Genomic DNA, 22,167 nt, shown 5'->3' with positions numbered 1-22,167 from the left:
GAACCTGGGCAATTAGGAAACACCCCTCAGGGCTGGGGGCTGGGGGGTGGACACAGAGGAGTCAGGGCATTGGGAGTGGCTCCCTGGCAGGATGGTATGTGGTGTCCGACTCTGGAGGCCGGGACTCTGAGCTCACTTGAGGGGGCGTTTGCTCTGGGCTCACAGCTGGGACCCAGCACCACTGGATGTTGTCCGTATCCATGGTCACTGGGACAGGAGCAGCAAGAAGAAGGAAGCAGGAAGAAGAAAAAACACTAGCACACCTGATCCTGGAGTGGTACTTGCCCCTGGCTTTGTCCCTCCAGCGCCCTCTGCCCGTAGGGCTTAACATCACATGAACTACAAAGGAGAGATGCTTGGAGTTTAGCCCGCGAGTGCGGAGTTAGCACTGAAGGGTGAATCTGGAGCTGAGAGGCAGTGCATTGGTAACTGGCATAAAGGAGTAAAATATGATGCAGAGTATCAGTCTACTGACACATTGTATAAAATTGGGACATTTTCCGTTTTAAGCTGTTATTTAATTAACGGGACTCCCCCACCCCCCATTTTCAGTTGTATTGTGCTTTATACAGTACTTTGCATTTGGATTTCTTTTCTGTACTTGGAGAGTTTAAAAATACATATAAGGGAAAACATAAGGATTCTTAAAAATGTGTATATAATCAGATAGCAAAGATAAATGGGTGACCTGTGGCTCCAGGGGACCTGTCTGTAGATACCTGCCTTGGACCTTTACACCCCCTTTTAAGAATGGAGATGCACACCTCAAATAGGTCCAAAGTGTTAAAACTGATTGGAATAAAAGGAGGTAATTTTTTTGTGAACGAGGAATGTTCTCTTCTAAAGTGGAAACATGTTTCTCTTTCAAGTTATTTGTTTTTTTAAAACAAGAGGGCATGGTTAGTTTCAGCTTTCTGACTGATAGATGTCATGGTACCGAATCTCTCAGAATCTATGTCTTAACCGCCTCTCTGGGCTTCATCAGACATCTCCTATAAGAAAGGGAAACACAGAGAAATCAAGGTGATGGTCCTCTGGAATGGGAAAAATGCAGACTATGTTTAGTCTGGAGGTAGACACAGACCTGAAATTTGAGACATAAGAGGCATGAGCTACCAAGTAAAGCTTTTGAATTGAAATCCAGAGACCCGTCTTTGTGTCCTACTACTTATTCGTGGGGTAACTTAGGCAAGTTGCATAATCTGTGTGGGCCTGTTTGGACATCTATAAAATACTCTAACAGTTTCCCTATCTACCTTTCAGGATTGTCAGGAGGATCAGGCGAGATAATAAATGGTTACAGTTCTTTAAAACTGTATTACCGTCATTAATACAGTATTTTTAAAACTCTTCATTTATATGAAATCAGACTGAAACAGGGAATGTAAGCCCTAACTTAGAAATAATGCCGTTTTATGGATTTCATAAAGAGCTTGTCTGTTTTGTTGAGCTCTAAGAGGAAGAACCCAGAAATAGTGTTTAAGACTTTCTCCATTCCTCACGTTTTCTTTTTGGATTTATCTATTTTGTGCTTATTGTGTTATAGGAACTTGAACATGCTGTAAATATTCAGTAGCTGGGGCAGATATGGAAATGCAAGGCTGTGATCCTGTTAGCATTTTTGAGTCCCAGAGGAAAAGTAATTGCTCAGGCAGGCAAATCCTGTTGGATTTGAAAGGTAGGCTGCTTCTCAAAGGGGGCAAAAATCTAATGGTTTGGGTCTAGATATTTCATGAGAGACTGTCTAGAAGCTTAAGTGATAAAATGGAGGTAGGTAGAAATTATCCATGATTTTCTGTAATCACTTGTGAAAGAGGAAATGTTGGCAATGGCCTTGGCTCCCAGTTGGAGGTTATATTCTTTCTCCACCAAAGTCATGACATTGTCTATGTCATGTCTGTCATGACATAGACAATCATGATTATGACCAACAACATACAGCGTCACAAGTAAGAACTGTACATTCTTATAACAGTTACAAATAAGATTACATTTTTAGTTTTATAGTATTTAAATAATTCCACCGACTATGCAGAAAGCTGTAGTGTCTGTAACATAGCATAAAGGAACACTCAACTGGATCATAGATGTGGCTTAAGAAATTCAGATACTCATTGTACTAAATAATAAACATTTACTCAACAATAGTTTAGAAGGTATTTATAGGGAAAATTTGAATGATCTCATCTTCAAACAAAACAGAACAAACAAGGCAGTCTTGGACCGTTTGATCTGCTGTCCCCCTTTTCCTTTCTGAATGTTACGAAAAACATAACTCTGGAATCAGACAGACTGCAGGTCAGACCGGCTTTGCCACTTACCAGCTGCGTAACTTTGGACACATCATTTCACCTCTTTGACCTTTGCCTCTAGGAAGACTTGCCTCATGGGGTTGTCATAAGGATGAGCAGAAATAGTACCTGCCTGTCAGGAGCCAGTGGAGCATTCGTATGTTCACTTAATATGTTCTCACGCCTGCATGTAAGTAGGGATCCTAAGAAAATTGAAAAAAATAGGCCTGCTGACATTCTTATGGGATCTGAGGCTTGTGTGGATATCCTTTGTGGAAACTCAGTTGGCCATCTGTGTGAATCTGTTTCTGGACTCTCTTCTGTTCCGTTGATCTTCTTTTGTCCATTCCAAACCCTCTTGATCGCTTGAAATCAGATCGTATGACTTTTCCAACTCTGGGGTTTTTTTCCCCCCAAAACATTGATTAGACGTGGCAAAACTAATAGACATCTTTGTCTTGTTCCTGATCTTAGGGGAAAGTGTTTAATGAGTCCTCTTGAAATATGATATTAGCTATTGGCTTTTTTAAAATAAGACTTTATTCTTTAGAACAGTTTCAGATTTACAGAAAAATTGAGAAGATAATACTAGAGGGTTCCCATGTACCCCGTGCCTAGTTTCTCACGTTAGTGTGGTATATGTTTTACTTTTAATGAACCAGCATCGATACATACTGAAGTCCACAGTTTATGCGGATTTCCTTAGTTTTGACCTGATGTCCCTTCTCTGCTCCAGGGTCTTATCCAGGATACCCCGTTACATTCCAGTGTCATGTCTCTCTGGGCTTCTTTTGGCTGTGGTGGCAGTTTCTCAGACTCCTTGTTTTTGGTGATGTTGACAGTTCTGGGGGATACTGGCCAGGTATTCTGTAAGATACTACACAGCTAGACTGTCTGATGTTTTCCTCATGATAAGACTGGAGTTCTCAGTTATTAGGACGAAGTCCGCAGAGGTCAAGTGCCGTTCGCCTCATACCAGATCAAGGGTGCCTTACGGTCCACATGATCTGCGACCATTCACCTTAACCTTGATCATCTGGCTGAGGTAGTGTCTGTTGGGCTTCTCCCCTGGAAAGGTGCTCCCTCCCCTTCCTTTATTTCCATGCTCAGCTCCTCGGGAGGAAGTCAGTACCTGCAGCCCACACCTAAGGGGTGGAGACATATACTCCCCCCTCCTTGAAGACGGACTGGCTACCTAAACTATTGGGAATTTCTCATGGGAGATTTGGCTCTTCTCCCTCATTTATGAACTTATTCAATCAAGTGTTTTTATCAGAGTATATGTCAGATATTTATATTTAGTATAAAATTAATGGATATTTACTATGGATATTATTATTTTTTTATTTTTTATTTTTTTGCGCTACGCGGGCCTCTCGCTGTTGTGGCCTCTCCCGTTGCGGAGCACAGGCTCCGGACGCGCAGGCCCAGCGCCCACGGCTCACGGGCCCAGCCGCTCCGCGGCACGTGGGATCCTCCCGGACCGGGGCACGAACCCGCGTCCCCTGCATCGGCAGGCGGACTCTCACCCACTGCGCCACCAGGGAAGCCCTGTGGATATTACTTTATGCTTTTGGCTACTTTATTTTGTTGCTCAAATTATTCCAGCCTTGGCCATGGGGAGCTCTGTCGGTTGGCTCCTATGCTCCTTTGACATATCCCCACTGGTGAGGCTGTTGTGGTGGTGGTGTTGTTTGTCTTTTAAAGCACTTCCTCAGTTTCTGGTCCTACCAGATACTTCAGGCTCCTCTTGTATATTTCCTGTGCCAGTCCGAGCGTCATCTGTTTTCTTTTACTGGAGAATGGCCTTAAAACCAGGATCTGGGTGCCAAGTGTGCTTGTTGCTCCTGGGGTGCTGGTTTTTTCAATGCCTTCTCAGTTGACAAAGCATAGAAATGCATGTCTGTTTACTAAGCTGTGTATATACACATACCCCTATGTAACCGTCTTTATGTTAAGGTCCTACCGATGTCTCTAACTCTCATCTGTTAACCACATGGATTGTCCTAGCCTCCTCTTCTTGCTTATCTTTAAATTTCCAGTCCAGCAGTGAGAATCTGGCCCTTACCATCCATCATCCATTTCCATAATTGCTCACTTCCATGTACGTGTGTAAGCCCTATTGTAATTAACTCGTACCACCAGGGAAATCCACTTCATCAACTAGAATTCTGTGCTTATATGCAGTGCTTTTGCCTGAGTCTTACAGACTCCACTCATTCCCAGAGTAACTTATGTCAGCACCTGTTCTTTCCACCCTTTTCAGGGATGTTGTTTGATACATTTACAGTACAGATAGATGCTCGTATCACACTCTATGTTCCTTCCTGGAATCCCCAGCCTCCTAAATGATTTTTGTTTACTTAATTTACAGCACAAAGAGTGAACCTTAATGAATGTAAAGTTCTATGGGTTTTGACAAATGCGTAATGTCACATATTCACCATTACAGTATCATACAGAATTTTGTACTGCCCTAAAAATCCCTGCGCTTGACCTGTTCATCCCTTCCCTATTCCTTCTAAACTCCTGGCAAACACTGATCACTGTGTTCTCTCTATAGTTTTGCCTCGTCCAGGATGTCATATGATTAGATTCATACAGTATATAGACTTTTTATTCAAGGTGCAAAGAAACGTGTTGATTATCTTGAAATTATTCAGTCAGAGCTGAGCACATTATCACCAGGATTCCAGTTTTCTAAAATAACGGGAAGTGTATTTTTATTGTTACATTATTAGCAAGGGTTCTAATATGGCTTAACCCTTTTTTTTTTAACATCTTTATTGGAGTATAATTGCTTTACAATGGTGTCTTAGTTTCTGCTGTATAACAAAGTGAATCAGCTACACATACACATATATCCCCATATCTCCTTCCTCCCTCTTGCGTCTCCCTCCCACCCTCCCTATCCCACCCATCTAGGTGGTCACAAAGCACCGAGCAGATCTCCCTGTGCTATGCAGCTGCTTCCCACCAGTTGTCTATTTTACATTTGGCAGTGTATATATGTCCATGCCACTCTCTCACTTCGTCCCAGCTTACCCTTCCCACTCCCCGTGTTCTGAAGTCCATTCTCTACATCTTCGTCTTTATTCCTGTCCTGCCCCAGGTTCTTCAGAAGCATTTTTTCTATTTTTTAGATTCCATATATATGTGTTAGCATATGATATTTGTTTTTCTCTTTCTGACTTACTTCACTCTGTATGACAGTCTCTAGTCAATCCACCTCACTACAAATAACTCAATTTCGTTTCTTTTTATGGCTGAGTAATATTCCATTGTATATATGTGCCACATCTTCTTTATCCATTCATCTGTCGGTGGACACTTAGGTTGCTTCCATGTCCTGGCTATTGTAAATAGCGCTGCAATGAGCACTGTGGTACATGACTCTTTTGGAATTATGGTTTTCTCAGGGTATATGCCCAGGAGTGGGATTGCTGGGTCATATGGTAGTTCTATTTTCAGTTTTTTAAGGAACCTCCATACTGTTCTCCATAGTGGCTGTATCAATTTACATTCCCACCAACGGTACAAGAGGGTTCCCTTTTCATCATACTCTCTCCAGCATTTACTGTTTGTAGATTTTTTTATGATGGGCATTCTAACTGGTGTGAGGTGATATCTCATTGTAGTTTTGATTTACATTTCTCTAAGGATTAGTGATGTTGAGCATCCTTTCATGTGTTTGTTGGCAGTCTGTATATCTTCTTTGGAGAAATGTCTGTTTAGGTCTTCTGTCCATTTTGGATTGGGTTGTTTGTTTATTTGATATTGAGCTGCTTGTATATTTTGCAGATTAACCCTTTGTCAGTTGCTTCGTTTGCAAATATTTTCTCCCATTCTGAGGGTTGTCTTTTTGTCTCGTTGATGGTTTCCCTTGCTGTGCAAAAGCTTTTAAGTTTCATTAGGTCCCATTCGTTTATTTTTGTTTTTATTTCCATTTCTCTAGGAGGTGGGTCAGAAAGGATCTTGCTGTGATTTATGTCATAGAGTGTTCTGCCTGTGTTTTCCTCTAAGAGTTTTATAGTGTCTGGCCTTACATTTAAGTCTTTAATCCGTTTTGAGTTTATTTTTGTGTATGGTCTTAGGGAGTGTTCTAATTTCATTCTTTTACATGTAGCTGTCCAGTTTTCCCAGCACCACTTATTGAAGAGGCTGTCTTTTCTCCATTGTATATTCTTGCCTCCTTTATCAAAGATCAGGTGACCATATGTGCGTGGGTTTATCTCTGGGCTTTCTATCCTGTTCCATTGATCTATATTTCTGTTTTTGTGCCAGTACCATGCTGTCTTGATTACTGTAGCTTTGTAGTATAGTCTGAAGTCAGGGAGGCTGATTCCTCCAGCTCCATTTTTCTTTCTCAAGATTTGCTTTGGCTCTTTGGGGTCTTCTGTGTTTCCATACAAATTGTGAAATGTTTTGTTCTAGTTCTGTGAAAAATGCCATTGGTAGTTTGATAGGAATTGCATTGAATCTGTAGATGGCTTTGGGTAGTAGAGTCATTTTCACAACGTTGATTCTTCCAGTCCAAGAACATGGTATATCTCTCTATCTGTTTGTATCATCTTTAATTTTTTTTATCAGTGTCATAGTATTCTGCATACAGGTCTTTTGTCTCCTTAGGTAGGTTTATTCCTAGGGATTTTATTCTTTTTGTTGCAGTGGTTAGTGGGCATGTTTCCTTAATTTCTCTTTCAGATTTTTCATCATTACTGTATAGGAATGCCAGAGATTTCTGTGCATTCATTTTGTATCTTGCTACTTTACCAAATTCATTGATTAGCTCTAGTAGTTTTCTGGTAGTATCTTTAGGATTCTCTATGTATAGTATCATGTGACAGCTTTACTTCTTCTTTTCCGATTTGGATTCCTTTTCTTTTTCGTCTCTGATTGCTGTGGCTAAAACTTCCAAAACTTTGTTGAATAATAGTGGTTAGAGTGACAATCTTGTCTTGTTCCTGGTCTTAAGTGGAAATGGTTTCAGTTCTTCACCACTGAGAACGATGTTGGCTGTGGGTTTGTCATACATGGCCTTTATTATGTTGAGGTAGGTTCCCTCTGTGCCTGCTTTCTGGAGGGTTTTTATCATAAATTGGCGTTGAATTTTGTCGATAGTTTTTCTGCATCTATTGAGATGATCATATGGTTTTTCTCCTTCAATTTGTTAATATGATTTATCACACTGATTTGCGTATATTGAAGAATTCTTGCATTCCTGGGATAAACCCCACTTGATCATGGTGTATCATCCTTCTAATGTGCTGCTGGATTCTGTTTGCTAGTATTTTGTTGAGGATTTTTGCATCTATGTTCCTCAGTGATATTGGCCGGTAGTTTTCTTTCTTTGTGACATCTTTGTGTGGTTTTGGTATCAGGGTAATGGTGGCCTCATAGAATAAGTTCGGGAGTGTTCCTCCCTCTGCTCTATTTTGGAAGAGTTTGAGAAGGATAGGTGTTAGCTCTTCTCTGAATGTTTGGTAGAGTTCACCTGTGAAGCCATCTGGTCCTGGGCTTTTGTCTGTTGGAAGATTTTTAATCACAGTCTCAATTTCAGTGCTTGTGATTGGTCTGTTTATACTTTCTATTTCTTCCTGGTTCAGTCTCGGAAGGTTGTGCTTTTCTAAGAATTTGTTTCTTCCGGGTTGTCCATTTCATTGACATAGTTGCTTGTAGTAATCTCTCATGATCCTTTGGATTTCTGCAGTGTCAGTTGTTACTTCTCCTTTTTCATTTCTAATTTTACTGATTTGAGTCTTCTCCCTTTTTTTCCTGATGAGTCTGGCTAATGGTTTATCAATTTTGTTTATCTTCTCAAAGAACCAGCTTTTAGTTTTATTGATCTTTGCCATGGTTTCCTTCATTTCTTTTTCATTTATTTGTGATCTGATCTTTATGATTTCTTTCCTTCTGCTAACTGGCATTTTTTTGTTCTTTCTCTAATTGCTTTAGGTGTAAGGTTAGGTTGTTTGAGATGTTTCTTGTTTCTTGAGGTAGGATTGTATTGCTGTAAAGTTGCCTCTTAGAACTGCTTTTGCTGCATCCCATAGGTTTTGGGTTGTCATTGTCATTTGTTTCTAGGTATCTTTTTATTTCCTCTTTGATTTCTTCAGTGATCTCTTGGTTATTTAGTAGTGTATTGTTTAGCTTCCATTTGTTTGTATTCTTTACAGATTTTTTCCTGTAATTGATATCTAGTCTCATAGCATTGTAGTCAGAAAAGATACTTGATACTTTTTTCTTTTCCCCTACCCAGGTACATGGGGAGTTTCTTGCCTTTTGGGAAGTCTGAGGTCTTCTGCCACTGTTCAGTAGGTGTTCTATAGGAGTTGTTCCACATGTAGATGTATTTCTGATGTACTTGTGGGGAGGAAGGTAATCTCCACGTCTTATTCCTCTGCCATCTTGAAGGTCTCCTCCTTAACATTTTTTTTAAGTAGATGTTTTTCTTGAAGGGCTGGGAAAACTGGTGAGGCAGTATTTTTGTGCCTATTGTAGAGCTGTTTAATGAGTAACTTAAGGTAAGAAATGTTATGCTTTTAGCATTCTATATTCAAATCAGGAACGATGGTGCCTTCTCTGAGCTCTGTGGGACTCTTTTTTTTTAATGACTTTTAAAATTTTGTCTCTCTCTACTGTTGATAATCCAGAAAATCCTTTTGATTTTTAAATATTGTCGGGATGACCACTGTACTGTGTGTTGCCATGCAATTCTAGCCCACATTTGTATTTGTAATTGTCTTAGTAATCCTTGGCTGATGAGAGAAGAAGGTATACTTAATATGTAATGATATATTTGCTTGCAAGAGAAGGCCAAAGGCTGTCACTGTGCAATGTCTAAAAGGTGTCTCCACAATTGGAAGAAAGAATAGCAGGACCACCCTAAAGGACCCATACTTCAGTCTGTATCATATTCGTGTTTCAAGCAGCAATTTACTACTCAGAAAACAGGCTGTCTCTATCAGCATGAAATTATTATTAAACAGAATTTTAGTTTTTATTTTTAATATGAATATATTTTTACAACTATGGAATAAAGAAATATAAACATAAATAATATATACCACCATTGATGTTTATATTTAATTAAGTAATTTAAATAGAATAACATATTAATACTGTGGGGTATAAAAGAATTGTTTTTCACTTTATAATGAACTAGATACAACTCAAGATTAAAAAACAGTGATTTAGCACCTGGCAAGTTTTCAGTAAATATTAGTAGTTAGTGTTTTGGTTTTACATTATAGGAGTTTTCAGTAACACACTAGGGTCCTCTTACCATCTTCCTTTCCCCACACTTTGCCTGCATTCAGTCCTGCAGCTCAGGCAAATTGCCCCCTTCTTCCCCCACCCAAAGCGGCTCTCAGCACAGTCCACGGCAGTGGCCCAATTACCCGTCCATAGACATGGTATATGCCACCCTTTTTTCTGCAGTGCTGCCCTCTAGGACAGCATTCTCTTCTGCTTTTTCACCCTCCTCCTTTGTTTCTAGTTTTTGTTCCTCTTGTTCTTTAAACACTAGCGTTCTCTGATGTTCTTCCTTTACCCATACCTCTCTTTGTTCATTATATCTTTTTTCATTTGAATTTTTGAATTAACATACAGAAAAATCGACTGTGTGTGTGTTTCTGTAGTGCTGTGAATTTTAACACATGTATAGATTTGTGTAACCACTACCACAGACAGGACACAGAACAGTTCCATCACCCCTTGTGCTGTTCATTTGCCATCGTTCCCTCCCCCATCCCTAACCCTTGGTGATCACCAACTGGCTTGTTCTCCATCAGTATAGTTTTGTCTTTTGGAGACTATCGTATAAATGGAATCACACATATGAACTTCTGTAGTATTCCATTTTAATTTTTCTATTGCGCTTTTTGCTGTATATGTTTGTACAGATTGTATTTGTGGTTACTAGGGATGGCAATATATACACTTAACATTCTACAGTCTGCTTAGAATCAATATTTTATCATGTCTAGTGGGGTATAGTAACCATACCACCATAAAGGTCCCTTTACCCTTCCCTCCTGTCAGTATGGTGTATGATACTTATGTTCATTGAAAACCAGATGTTGTAAGTTTTGCTTTCAACTGTCAGATAATCAAAGAACTTAATTGGAGAAGGATCTATTATATTTACCCAAATGTTTTTCATTCTGTTGCTCTTCATTTCTGATGTACCAGATTTTCTGCTGGTGTGATTTCCCTTCTGTCTGAAAAAGTACCTTCAGTTTTTTTGTGTGGGGTCTGTAAATTCTCTTAGCACTTCATCTGAGAATACCTTTCTTTCACCTTGATTCCCAAAGGATATTTTTGCTGGATATAAACTTCTGTGTTGACAGTTTTCTTTCAGCATTTTAAAAATGTTGTTATACATTCTTCTGGCCTCCATGATTTCTGGTGAGAAATCCACAGTCTTTCAAATCTTTGTTTTCCTAGAAGTAATATGTCGTTTTGGGGGGTGGTTTTCAAGATTTTTTCCTTTGTTTTAGTGTTCAACGGTTTGGGTTTGAGGTGTCCAGACATGGACTTCTCTGTGTTTATCTTTTTGGGGGTTTTCCGAGCTTCTTGAATGTATAGGTTTATGTTTTTTGTCAAACTTAAGAATTTCAGCAGTATTTCTTCAACTATTTTTGTGCCCCACACTCTTTTCCTCTCCTTCTGGGCCTCTGATGACATGAATGCTTGACCTTTGGCCATTGTCCCATAGGTCCCTTAGGCTATGGTCATCCCCCTGCCTTTTCTCCTCATTGTTCAGATTTGATTGTTTCTGTTGACTTGTCTTCCAGTTCACTGCTTCTTTCCTCTGTCATCTCCATTCCGCTATTGAGCCCATCCAGTGAGTTTTTCTAATTTTGATTCTTGTAGTTTTCAGTTTTGCAATTCACATTTGGTTCTTCTCTGTATTTTCTGCTTTTTTTTTTTAATTTTTTTTCTGAAACTTTTGTTTCAAGAGTGTTCACTTTTACTTCTTGGGGCATTTATATTACAGCTGCTTTAAAGTCTTTGTCAGATAATTCCAACAGCTGTGTCATTTCAGCCCTGGCATCTGCCGATTGTCTTTTCTGATGCATCTTGAGGTTTTCTGGTACTTCATATACTGAGTAATTTTGGATCTGATCTTGATTATTATGAAACTCGGGTTCTGGTTTAAGAGGAAAATGTATTATTTACTTGGCCACTGTTTCTCCTTCTGTTTTCCTTGGTGTTTATCCCTGTCTCTTATTCTTTTCCTTCCATATTTTGTCCTCTGTAACCTCCTTCTGTGACTTCTGGGAGACTATTCCAGTTTGGTTTCTAACTAAATCTTTTATTTAGATTACAATCTGTTTAACTGCCTTCACTGCGGTTTTTAATTTGACAAGTGTGTTTCTACCTGGAGCACTGTTTCTAGTAACTTAGGTCGGTCCCTCATCGTGGCTCTCTGTTCTGTTGTATTGATTTAGTGTCCTCTTGAATCTTGTTTTAAAAACAGAAACCAGTTTCTCAAGTTTTGTCCTTTTCTGGAAGGAATTGTGTTTTCTAGGGCAAAAGGGGTGAGGGAGGGGGAGCAGATGCTCCCTCTTTATTTACACCTGTTGGCTCTTTGCTCATTTTCACACACACGTCAGTGTCTGTCTGTTGTTAGAAGTTGGGAAGGGTTCTAACTCAGCATAGGCCTCTGTTACACACGTTTCAGCCTGGAGGAAGGAAGACTGAAAGGCCGTGGGATTGCTGGTGGGGAGGAAGAAGGAAAGGAGCCTGTGCTTTCTGCCCAGCCTGGCCCACCTGTTCCTGCTTAAAATGGGAGCAGGTATGGCCAAGGGGCTTTCTCCTAGGCCTCCGAAGCTTGAGTGCTCCCAGAGGCTCTGCTTGGGTGTGCGGGGACTCCCTGCCAGCTGCCCTGCCATAGGGTGCCTTGGCCAACGTGTTACTTTTCCTTTGCTGAGTCACAGATTGGTCTGTTCTTCTGTTCCTGGTTTCCTAGTGTACAGAAAAGTGTATTATTAGAGGTTATCACCCACCCCATGTTTAGTTTCCATTGTAGGGAATAAAGGGAGTTAAAGTAATGCCCTCAAGAAAAGCTCTTTATTCACCATTTGGTTTTTTTAATGCTTGTCTTCAAATGTCATTAGCAATTAAGTGAAAGGCATAACAACATAATGACTTTGCAAGTGCCAGGATCCATTGTGAGTGCAGAAGGCACCAAATTTATCTGAAAATACGCAGCACACTCTCTGCCCTTATACAGATTTTACTGAGACTGTACCTGAGCCTAGAAGGAAATTAAATAATTTGGATCCAGCTGTGTTAGCACTGTATAATATTTCTCACCGCTTTTTGATGAGAAAATACTTTCTATTGTCCACATGTGATAGAAACGTAAGTTACTTCTCGAAACCAAGTGCAAATACTTACTGGGAAGTAAAATACCAGTTGCTCTTTGGAGACTGTACTTGGAGGGATCTGAAAGAGTCAGCTGGTTCTTTCTTAACCTGTATTCTGAAACCTGTGTTTAATTTGCTCGTAACTGACTGTGGTTAGGGAAATTCCCCCCTTAGAAGCTACTAGGCTGCAAGGTGGGAATTCTCCCAGGCTCCCTGCCCTTGGAAATCGCTTTCTGAGGTCATATTGACGAGTGAATTTGATCAAACCAACCAACAGCAGTGGCAGTGCAAACCTTTCTGACTTGGCGGTATGTTTCAAAGTCCATGTGGCAGTCAGAATCACGCTTAATTAAGAAAACGATAGAAAAGAAGGAAGATGTTAATGGAGGAAAGAATTCATTGACTCATTATGTGGAAATATAGAAGCATTCTACATATCCCATAATGGGCTGTTTCTAATGAATGTTTATTTTAATGGAATGAATATTTTGTAACCATTAGAAATTATAACTGTGAAGACTGTGTAACAACATGAAAGCGTACAAATGATATGTTAACAGGGGGCAAAAGGCTCATATATTGCAATTATATAAAAATACAGGGCTTTCCTGGTGGCGCAGTGGTTGAGAGTCTGCCTGCCGATGCAGGGGACACGGGTTCGTACCCCGGTCCGGGAAGATCCCACGTGCCGCGGAGCGGCTGGGCCCGTGAGCCATGGCCGCTGCGCCTGCGCGTCCGGAGCCTGTGCTCCGCAACGGGAGAGGCCACAACAGTGAGAGGCCCGTGTACCGCTAAAAAAAAAATAAATTAATTAAAAAAATACATATGTTTATGTCAAATCTTAGAAGGGAATCCATAGGAGTGGTTACTGGGGTGTGTGGATAATCTTATACTTTTCCCCCTCTCATTTATAAACTGCTATTAAATGATTTTTATCACCTAAAAATAGAGGGTTTTTTGTTTGTTTTTTAAAGCAAACAAACTAGTAATCAGATGAGGTTTACCAACCAATATGAAAAACTCTGTGTTTGGTCTGAAATGAAAACATTAACCCCTTCAGTGTTGACTACTGATTTTTGCTTAGCTAATCTTCTACCAATTTTGTATTTACCTCTGTTATGAATATTTACAAATTTAATGAGAACTCTATCCAGAAACCCAGTTAACATATAACAGCTGACATATTGTATTTAGTATCTGACAAGGAGTATTTTGCACTTGACTTTCTTATAGTGCTAGAAGCTTATTAAGTCTAAATTTTATATTACATGTTGAGACATTAAAACATACCATGCAATCTCAACTGCAATCATTTGCATGAGAACAATGGACCAAGCAACTCTAGGAAGCATAGCTGTTACTATGGAATATCCTGATAGGACATGAGGAATGGAACTTAAAAATACTGACTTTTATATGTGCTACTCTGTCTAAACTCAGTGTGTTCTGTGCTGACTGGACAGAACCTGAAACGATGGCTCCAAGTCCTCATGTCACATTTTAGGATGAATACGGTGTCCAGTGCATCAAGATGTCATGAGATCTAGAAATCGCTTCCTCTGAACAATCTGTTAATGTTCAGAGCTAAGTGTCTGTAGCTGAGAAGACAAGACTAAGGAGTGATACGAGGAGAATTGTCTTCTGGAAGGAAGAACACTGGAATTGTGTTGTTCTAGAAATAGAAGGTGAAAGTTAAAAGCAGGCAGATTTTCAGCTCGAAATATAGAAACTTATAATTACAGGCACCCTCCAGCTCAGCCATGGAATTGATTTTCTCACGAGCTTCCCTGTTACTGGCACAGGGTTGGGTGGGGAGCTGGGTGGGAGGGGAATTGTTAAGGGGGAGGAGCTACAAGATGATCCCCTGACTTCTTGCAGCTGGAAAATTTTGTTATTCTAAGTCATTTGCTTTGTCTTCGCAGCAGGTCTCTCTGCCTGCCCGCCTTCCTCCCTCCCTCCCTTTTTTCTTCCTTTCTGGAAAATCCTACAAGTATCATGATATTGTAAACTTCAGTTTTTTTTTCTAATTTATATATATATGTATTTTTTTCAAACAACTTTTTATTGAAGTATAGTTGATTTACAATGTTGTGTTAGTTTCAAGTGTATAGCAAAGTGATTCAGTTTTATATATATGTTTTTTCAGATTCTTTTCCATTGTAGGTTATTACAGGGTATTCAGTATAGTTCCTTGTGCCATACAGCAGGTCCTTGTTGTTTCTGCTTTACATTTTTAATTGAGGTATAATTTACATACAACAAAGTGTACAGACCTTAGTGTTCAGTTCATGCATTTTGACAACTGCATACGTTTGTGAGAATATTTAGAACATTTCCATCGTCCCAGAAAATTCCCTCTTCTCCCTTTCCAGTCAGTCCCCTCCATCCCCACCCCAGAGGCAACTGCTTTCTGATTTCTATCTAGTAGATTAGGTTTGTCCTCATACTTTATATAAATGGAATTATTAAGTATATATTACTTTATTATTTTCGCCAACAAAATGCTTTTGAGATTTATTTTTTAGCCAACAAAGTAACAGTTGTTACAGTTATAAGAAGCTCTTTGTTTTTTATTACTGTTTTTTATTACAGTACAGATACCACAGTTTGCTTATCCATTCCCCTATTGATGGATATTAGGTGGTTCCTAGTTTTGGGTTCTCATGAGTATCGCTGTTGGGTATATTTTTGTACAGGTCTTTTTTTTTTTTTTTTTCTTTTTGCGGTACGTGGGCCTCTCACTGTTGTGGCCTCTCCCGTTGCGGAGCACAGGCTCTGGACGCGCAGGCTCAGCGGCCATGGCTCACGGGCCCAGCCGCTCCGCGGCATGTGGGATCTTCCCAGACCGGGGCACGAACCCGTGTCCCCTGCATCGGCAGGCGGACTCTCAACCACTGCGCCACCAGGGAAGGCCTGTACAGGTCTTTTTGAGAAACATGTTTCGATTCCTGTTCGGTAAATTCCTAAGGGTGAAATTTCTGGGTCATAGAGTAGATATATGCTTAGCTGGAGTAGAACAGACAAATATTTCTTCAGTTAACTTTGTGCCAAATCATCCCCAACAATTAGTATTGTCAATTTTTTTTAATATAAATTTATGTATTTATATTTGGCTGCGTTGGGTCTTTGTTGCTATGCACAGGCTTTTTCTAGTTGCGGCGAGCGGGGGCTACTGATTGCGGTGCACAGTGGTTAAGAATCCGCCTGCCAGTGCATCCGGGAAGATCCCACATGCTGCAGAGCAACTAAGCCTGTGCGCCACAACTGCTGAAGCCTACGTGCCCTAGAGCCTGCGCGCTACCACTACTGAGCCCGTTTGCTGCAACTACTGAGACCCGTGCACCTAGAGCCCGTGATCTGCAACAAGAGAAGCCATCACAATGAGAAGCCCATGCACTGCAACGAAGAGTTAGCCCCCGCTTGCTGCAACTAGAGAAAGCCTGTGCATAGCAGTGAAGACCCAACACAGCGGGGAAAAAAAAAAGATTTCTATCTTGGGCAAGCAAAAGTGAATGGTGGTGCCGTTAACTGAGGCAGTGAAGATAGGGGAGTCCAGTTTGAGGGAAGATGAAGAGTTTAGTTTTAGAGACCTCGAGAGTCAGATATTTGTAGGAATTTCAAGGTAGAGATAAGTAGTAAGCAGTTGGCTATATGAGTCAAGGAGTTTTGGAGAGCTATGTAGAGCAGAAAAAATTTTTTTAATTTAAAAATATTTAAATTAAAATTTTAATATTAAAAATATTTAAATTTAAATATTTTAAATTTAAATATTAAAATTTTAAGTTTAAAACTAAAATAGAATAGAAATATACAGAATTCTGGGGATCACCAACATTTAAGAGGAAGAGGAGACTAGACAGAGCTTACAGGTAAGTGAAAGGGAAACTGGGAGAGTATGTCATTGAATACAAGGAAATAGTTATGAATGGATCGTTAAATAATAGTGAAATATTTTCTAGGCAGGTGTTGTACAGATAATATTGGGCAAATTTGACTTAGTTCCACTTTTCTAAGAAGCAGCAAATTATTCAATGCTTTGAAATTATTCAATGCTTTTATCTTTTACACTCCATTCATTCACGGCCTTTATCTTTTAGTGTTTATCTTGCTGTATATTAGGCACTCTCCTACGGATAGGAGATACAGAGATGAATAAAAGTTAGTGTCTGTCATACTCTTTCTGTAAAAGACATGCAAACAGATAATTCAGTACAAACAAAAAGGGTCTCTAAGTAAAAAGATTGTAGGAAGTGCTGTAGGAGCTGGAAGAAAGACCTCCCAACTCTTCTGTGCCTTTCACATGCTACTCTTTTTACATGAGTCGCACTATTCCTGCTTCTTCACCCACATACATGGCCGTCAAAACTGAGCTCAAACAACTTTCTGAAAGCTTTCTTTGACTTCCTTGTGGGTTTTATTTCATTCTTTAAGAAAAATGGTAACGTATTGGACAACATATCTCTAAAGCAATCACTAAAAAGGGAGAGAGGGAAGGAGGGAGGAAAAAGAACCAAAATTGAAAAAAAATAGTATATAGAGCTCATTATAAGAAATTCAAATAAAACAGATAATACAAGGAAGATCACCCAGGATCACACCACCTAGAAATAGTCATTATTAACATTAGGTTAACACTGTCTGGATATATCCTTACAGGTTCATATGTATAAAAGGAGGGATAGAAATAATTTTACATAATTAGGGTCATATTATGTATGCTATTTTAATATTAAGTGCTTAATTTCACTTTTAAAAGATAAACTTCAGGGGCTTCCCTGGTGGCGCAGTGGTTGAGAGTCCGCCTGCTGATGCAGGGGACACGGGTTTGTGCCCCGGTCCGGGAGGATCCCACATGCCGCGGAGCGGCTGGGCCCGTGAGCCATGGCTGCTGAGCCTGTGCGTCCGGAGCCTGTGCTCCGCAACGGGAGAGGCCACAACAGTGAGAGGCCCGGGTACCGGAAAAACAAACAAACAAACAAAAACTTCACATGAAGAGTTCTCTCCAAGAGGTAGTAATTACTAAAAGATCCATTCAAGGTTAACAAAATAATAACATAAAACATTGAAGCTTTAGTGATTTTTACAAGCTGTAAGTCTCTATATGTTTTACTTTCCAACAGCTTGATGTGACTCTGCTGAAGAAATTAACATCTTAGCTGCTGCCTTACCTTTCTTGCCACCGCCCCCCAACTGCTTCCTGATTTTCACCTATAATTCCATTGTCACTGTTTATTATGTTTGTCTACTTTTCTGTAACCTAATCCATATTTGTTCTCAGCTCAGTATTTACATGGATTCAGTTCTCGCTGTCATCTCTAATGTCATGGCCTCTGGCTTCTCCAGCCCAGAGCTCTGTATTTTTATTCACCTCTTGGTTGCCTAGATTCCATCATCAAGTAGTTTTCTTAAGAAGGATCCCAGTGGTCCCTCAAGTCCTCTATACCGTCTGTCTGCCGTCTTTATACTCCAATGACAACTTGGCTGGGCATAAATTTGTTGGGTCATGCTTTCTTTCCCCTGAACTTTTGACATTTCTCCTCTGTCTCCTGGAATTGTGTTGAACTCATTTTTTTCTTTACTACTCCTTCCCTCCCGACCCCACCCCCAACCTTTAATGAATCAGAATTGCAGTTTTCAGAGAATATACATGAGTTCTTTAAAACCTTCTCACTCACTGCAGTTGAGAGAATTATTACTAGGAAGGACCACCACAGCTATGAGACTCTGATGTGAGCCAAGGTATTTTTGGAGTATTAACCGTGCATCTTTGTTTTCCTTTATAGAGATAATTGATGACCTTGCCAACCTGGTGGAGAATACCGATGAGAAACTTCGCACCGAAACCAGGCGTGTGAATCTGGTGGACAGGAAGTCCACGTCTTGTGGTAAGAGATTGCTGTAGTTATAGCTCTGCCTCTCTAATCATTTGCGGATAAGCTTCCCACGTTGGTCTCATTGCACCGCAGGGATTTGGTTGCTCTTCTGGTACAGGCAGTTTCATGTGATGAAGCATTGAAATTGCTAGAAGGTCCCTAAATCTTGTTAAAATGAAATGAATTGTTATGAGGGCAGGGGAAGTATAATGCGTTGTTAATTTTTTTTTAATTTAAAGTAAGAAACCTTCCTGTATGCTTACCGAGAATAATAGTTTGGGAAATTCTATGACATCATGCAGACTGGTGGTGGCAGATCTCATGGGTTTTAAAGGCGATCTTGCTTGTTTTGTGCCTGTTTTAGTCACAGGCTTCATTGTTGAAGCTTGAGCCATAGAGCACAGATTCTAAAGTCCAAATGAGTGTATATCCTGTTATTTAGTGAAGTTATCATTTCTTAATTCGTTTTACGTAAAATGAGGAAACACAGGCCAGAATAAGAATCACTGGGAATGACTCTTAAAGTGCTGATTCCCCGGCCCTCCCGTCGAGATTCTGATTGAGTAGGGCTAGGTTGGGGTTCAAGAGTGTTCATCATTTAACAAGTGCACCAGGCAATCCCGATGTGGGTCCTTGCTCTTCGGCAGAAGTTCTGATGCACGTGTTTGTGGGGTTTCAATGATCTCTTGCTTGTGCACAGTGCCTTGCCCACAGGTAGGTGACATTGAATGGTGGTGACACTAGCAGTAATCACAGTCATGGTTATTTGATCCTTCATTTCACAAAGATGCACCACGTTTATAAGGCTAATAACTTTGTTATACAGAGAAGTGCAGTAGCACTGAAAAAAACTAATGATCTGAGCACATGCTTTGCCTGACTTTTAGCCCTCTCAGTATGAAAAATATACTGGATCCCTCCCATCTATCCAGTTTTAGAACAAGGATCTCTGTGCGAGGTTCATCTGGGATGCACAGCTTGAGAAGTGTTACCTTCCTTGCCTGTGTGTGTGGTTAAACAGAAATCTAGAGCAACAGGGTGATGGAGGACCGGGCAAATATGGACTCTGGAATCTCAGAGGAAGTGGAACTTGGAGGCGCCCACCTGCTGCCCTTTTATCACCTGTCTCCTCCCTGTAACCTGGCAGTTCTCATCCACCAGATAGCAAGCCACTCTGTGCTTCTGCGCCTGTAGGCATGTGCTTCTTTCTACTTCCTGCGCAAAGCAAAGCCTCCTTGAGTTTGCTTTACCCGCCTTCTCATAACTTCTAACCATAGGGATGTTGTTCTTTGCACCAGATCCTGAAACTTTGGCGACAGAGATAGATGGGTTCACTCCCACCTCCATCTGTTATTATCTTCGATTCTTATATAAACTTATTCTTTCTGAACTTTAGTTTCCTTGGCTGTTAAAAAAAAAATAGATGACCTGGTTATAAAAATGAAATTGTATAAAATATGTAAAGTGTCCGACACTCGCCATCATCCCGGAATTTCCATATTTTATGCAGACAGGCAGTAGAGCACAAGAGTTAAGAGCCTGGGCCCCAGAGCCTGGCTGTGTGCCATTCTGCCATTCACTGGCTGTGTGACCTTGTGAAAACCCGCTCCCCTTTGCCTCGATTTTCCCATCTCTGAAATGGGAATAATAATGGTACATATCTTGGAGGGTTGTTGTAAGGAATAAATGAGTTAATGTAGGTAAAGATATAGATGATATAGAGGTAGGTAGGTAAGTAGATAGATAGGTAGGGATATACAGCCCTTACATCAGTTCTTAGCAAATAATAAGCAGTGAGCAGGTATTAGCCATTATCTTTATATGTTGAAAGTAGGAAGAATCTTCCAGTTAAGAGACAACATTCCTGAGGTCTTTTTCATGCACTAAGCAATCATGCACTAAGCAAGTAAGGTTTTGTATTTGCAACATAGAGGCTCTCACCACATGCCATTCATGGCGTCATAATGAAGAATACGGCTTCTACTGTTGCCAAGTTTTTATTTTGTAGTTTTACCTGGTGTTGCACTTTATAGCCATGAATGTCCATAAAATCTTCCGAGCTGAGCTGTTTAATGTTTTTTTGAAAACAGGAGAAATTTAGAGATGCCCAGAATTACTAAAATGCATGTTTTTTAAACATGTGTTGGTATCTTAAAATGTGTTAAGTGTGAATTGATCTCATGCCCCCTTTATATTTACTTATAAGTATATATATTATCTGTATTAGAATTATATGTAGTGATTCAGAAGGGGGAGGTACAACAGTACAACAGATGCTGAAAGAAGAAATTTCTCCAATTTTTTTCAATGGAAATACTTTAGAGAATTCTTTCTCTTATCTCGTCAATTTCCCCCCTAATATTTATTTAGCAGTTCTATCGATAGTATAGCGACACCACATAACTATCCTTATATCATTTGTGGTGCCTGATAACTTTAAAGAGAAATGTTTTGCATTTGTATTTGTTCAAGGGACCTTTGCAATTATGTGTGTGTTTGTCGACAAGCAGTGCTAGTTTTGCATATTGATGGAGGTTCAGCGTGTGGCTCCAGAGGTCTAGGGAGGTTAGACTTGTATTCATGACCCCCATTAATTAACTTCTAAGTCTTCCCCTGATTAGTATTAAGCCTTGGAACTCAGGGTATATTGTGCAATTTACTGATTAGGTCTAGCAGCCCTTAGCAACATTAGCCAGACCTTTTAAAAAAAAAAAAAAAAAAGTTTTTATTTTGGTAAAGTATACCTAACATAAACTTTACCATTGTAAGTCTTTTTAAGCATGCAGTTCAGTGGCGTTAAATACATTCGCGTTGTTGTGCATTTACCACCACCATCCATGTATCTCCAGAACTTCTTCATCTTCCCAAACTGCAAGTCTGCACCCATTAAACACTAACTCCCCATTCCTCGCCCAGCAGCCCCTGTTAGCCACCACTCTGCTTCCTGTCTCTACAAATATGACTACTCTAGGTACCTCATATAAGTGGAACCATACAGTATTTGTCCTTTTGTATCTGGCTTATTTCACTTAGTGTAATGTCTTCAATATTCCTCTTTGTTGTACCATGTGTCAGGAATTTCCTTCCCTTTTTAGGCTGAATACTATTCCATTGTTACGTTTATGCCACATTTTGTTTCTCCATTTATCTGTCAGTGGACTCTTGGGGTTGTTTCCACCTTTTGGCTGTTGTGAACATGGGTGTATGGTATCAGTTCCAGTCCCTGCTTTTTTGTGTACATGCCCAGAAATGGAATTGCTGAATCAAATTGTAATTCAGTTTTAATTTTCGTGGGGTAACTACAGTATTGACCTGACCTTTTGTTTTGCTTTCAGCCATTAAACTCTTAGGTACTTTCTAGTAGTTTCTTTTTTTTTAATCTAATAAAGCCCACTTGCAGGCAGGAGTCAGGGGCTTCTGCAGCCTAAGAGGGGTAGGCAAGTGGAGTTGGAAGGTAAGGTCCTGGGCCCACCCTATTTGGGAAGTGTAATAGGAGACCCTTTTCCCATTAAAGTGGGGTCCCAAACCCTTGGGATAAAAGTGTACCAGAAATAAATTGTCCTTGGGGATTGTGGAGAAGGCAGCCTTGGCACTGAACAGATGAGAAGAAGAAAAAGGAAAAACTAT

At 40.1% G+C, this 22,167-nt stretch overlaps 1 protein-coding gene across 2 annotated transcripts in view; it reads left to right on the top strand.

Moving 5' to 3' along the window:
* The window catches only part of STX8 (syntaxin 8), a 241,486-nt gene that overhangs the window by 127,139 nt on the left and 92,180 nt on the right, over window positions 1-22,167 (top strand). For both annotated transcript variants that reach the window (XM_082860318.1, XM_082860317.1), the window contains one exon: window positions 18,451-18,552. In XM_082860318.1, coding sequence (XP_082716444.1) covers window positions 18,451-18,552 — 102 coding nt within the window. The remainder of the gene's footprint in view (window positions 1-18,450; window positions 18,553-22,167) is intronic.

This window comes from Leucopleurus acutus (genome assembly GCF_964270905.1).
Source record: "Leucopleurus acutus genome assembly, chromosome: 19".
Classification (NCBI taxonomy): domain Eukaryota; kingdom Metazoa; phylum Chordata; class Mammalia; order Artiodactyla; family Delphinidae; genus Leucopleurus; species Leucopleurus acutus.
This window is presented reverse-complemented; position numbering and strand designations above follow the sequence as displayed.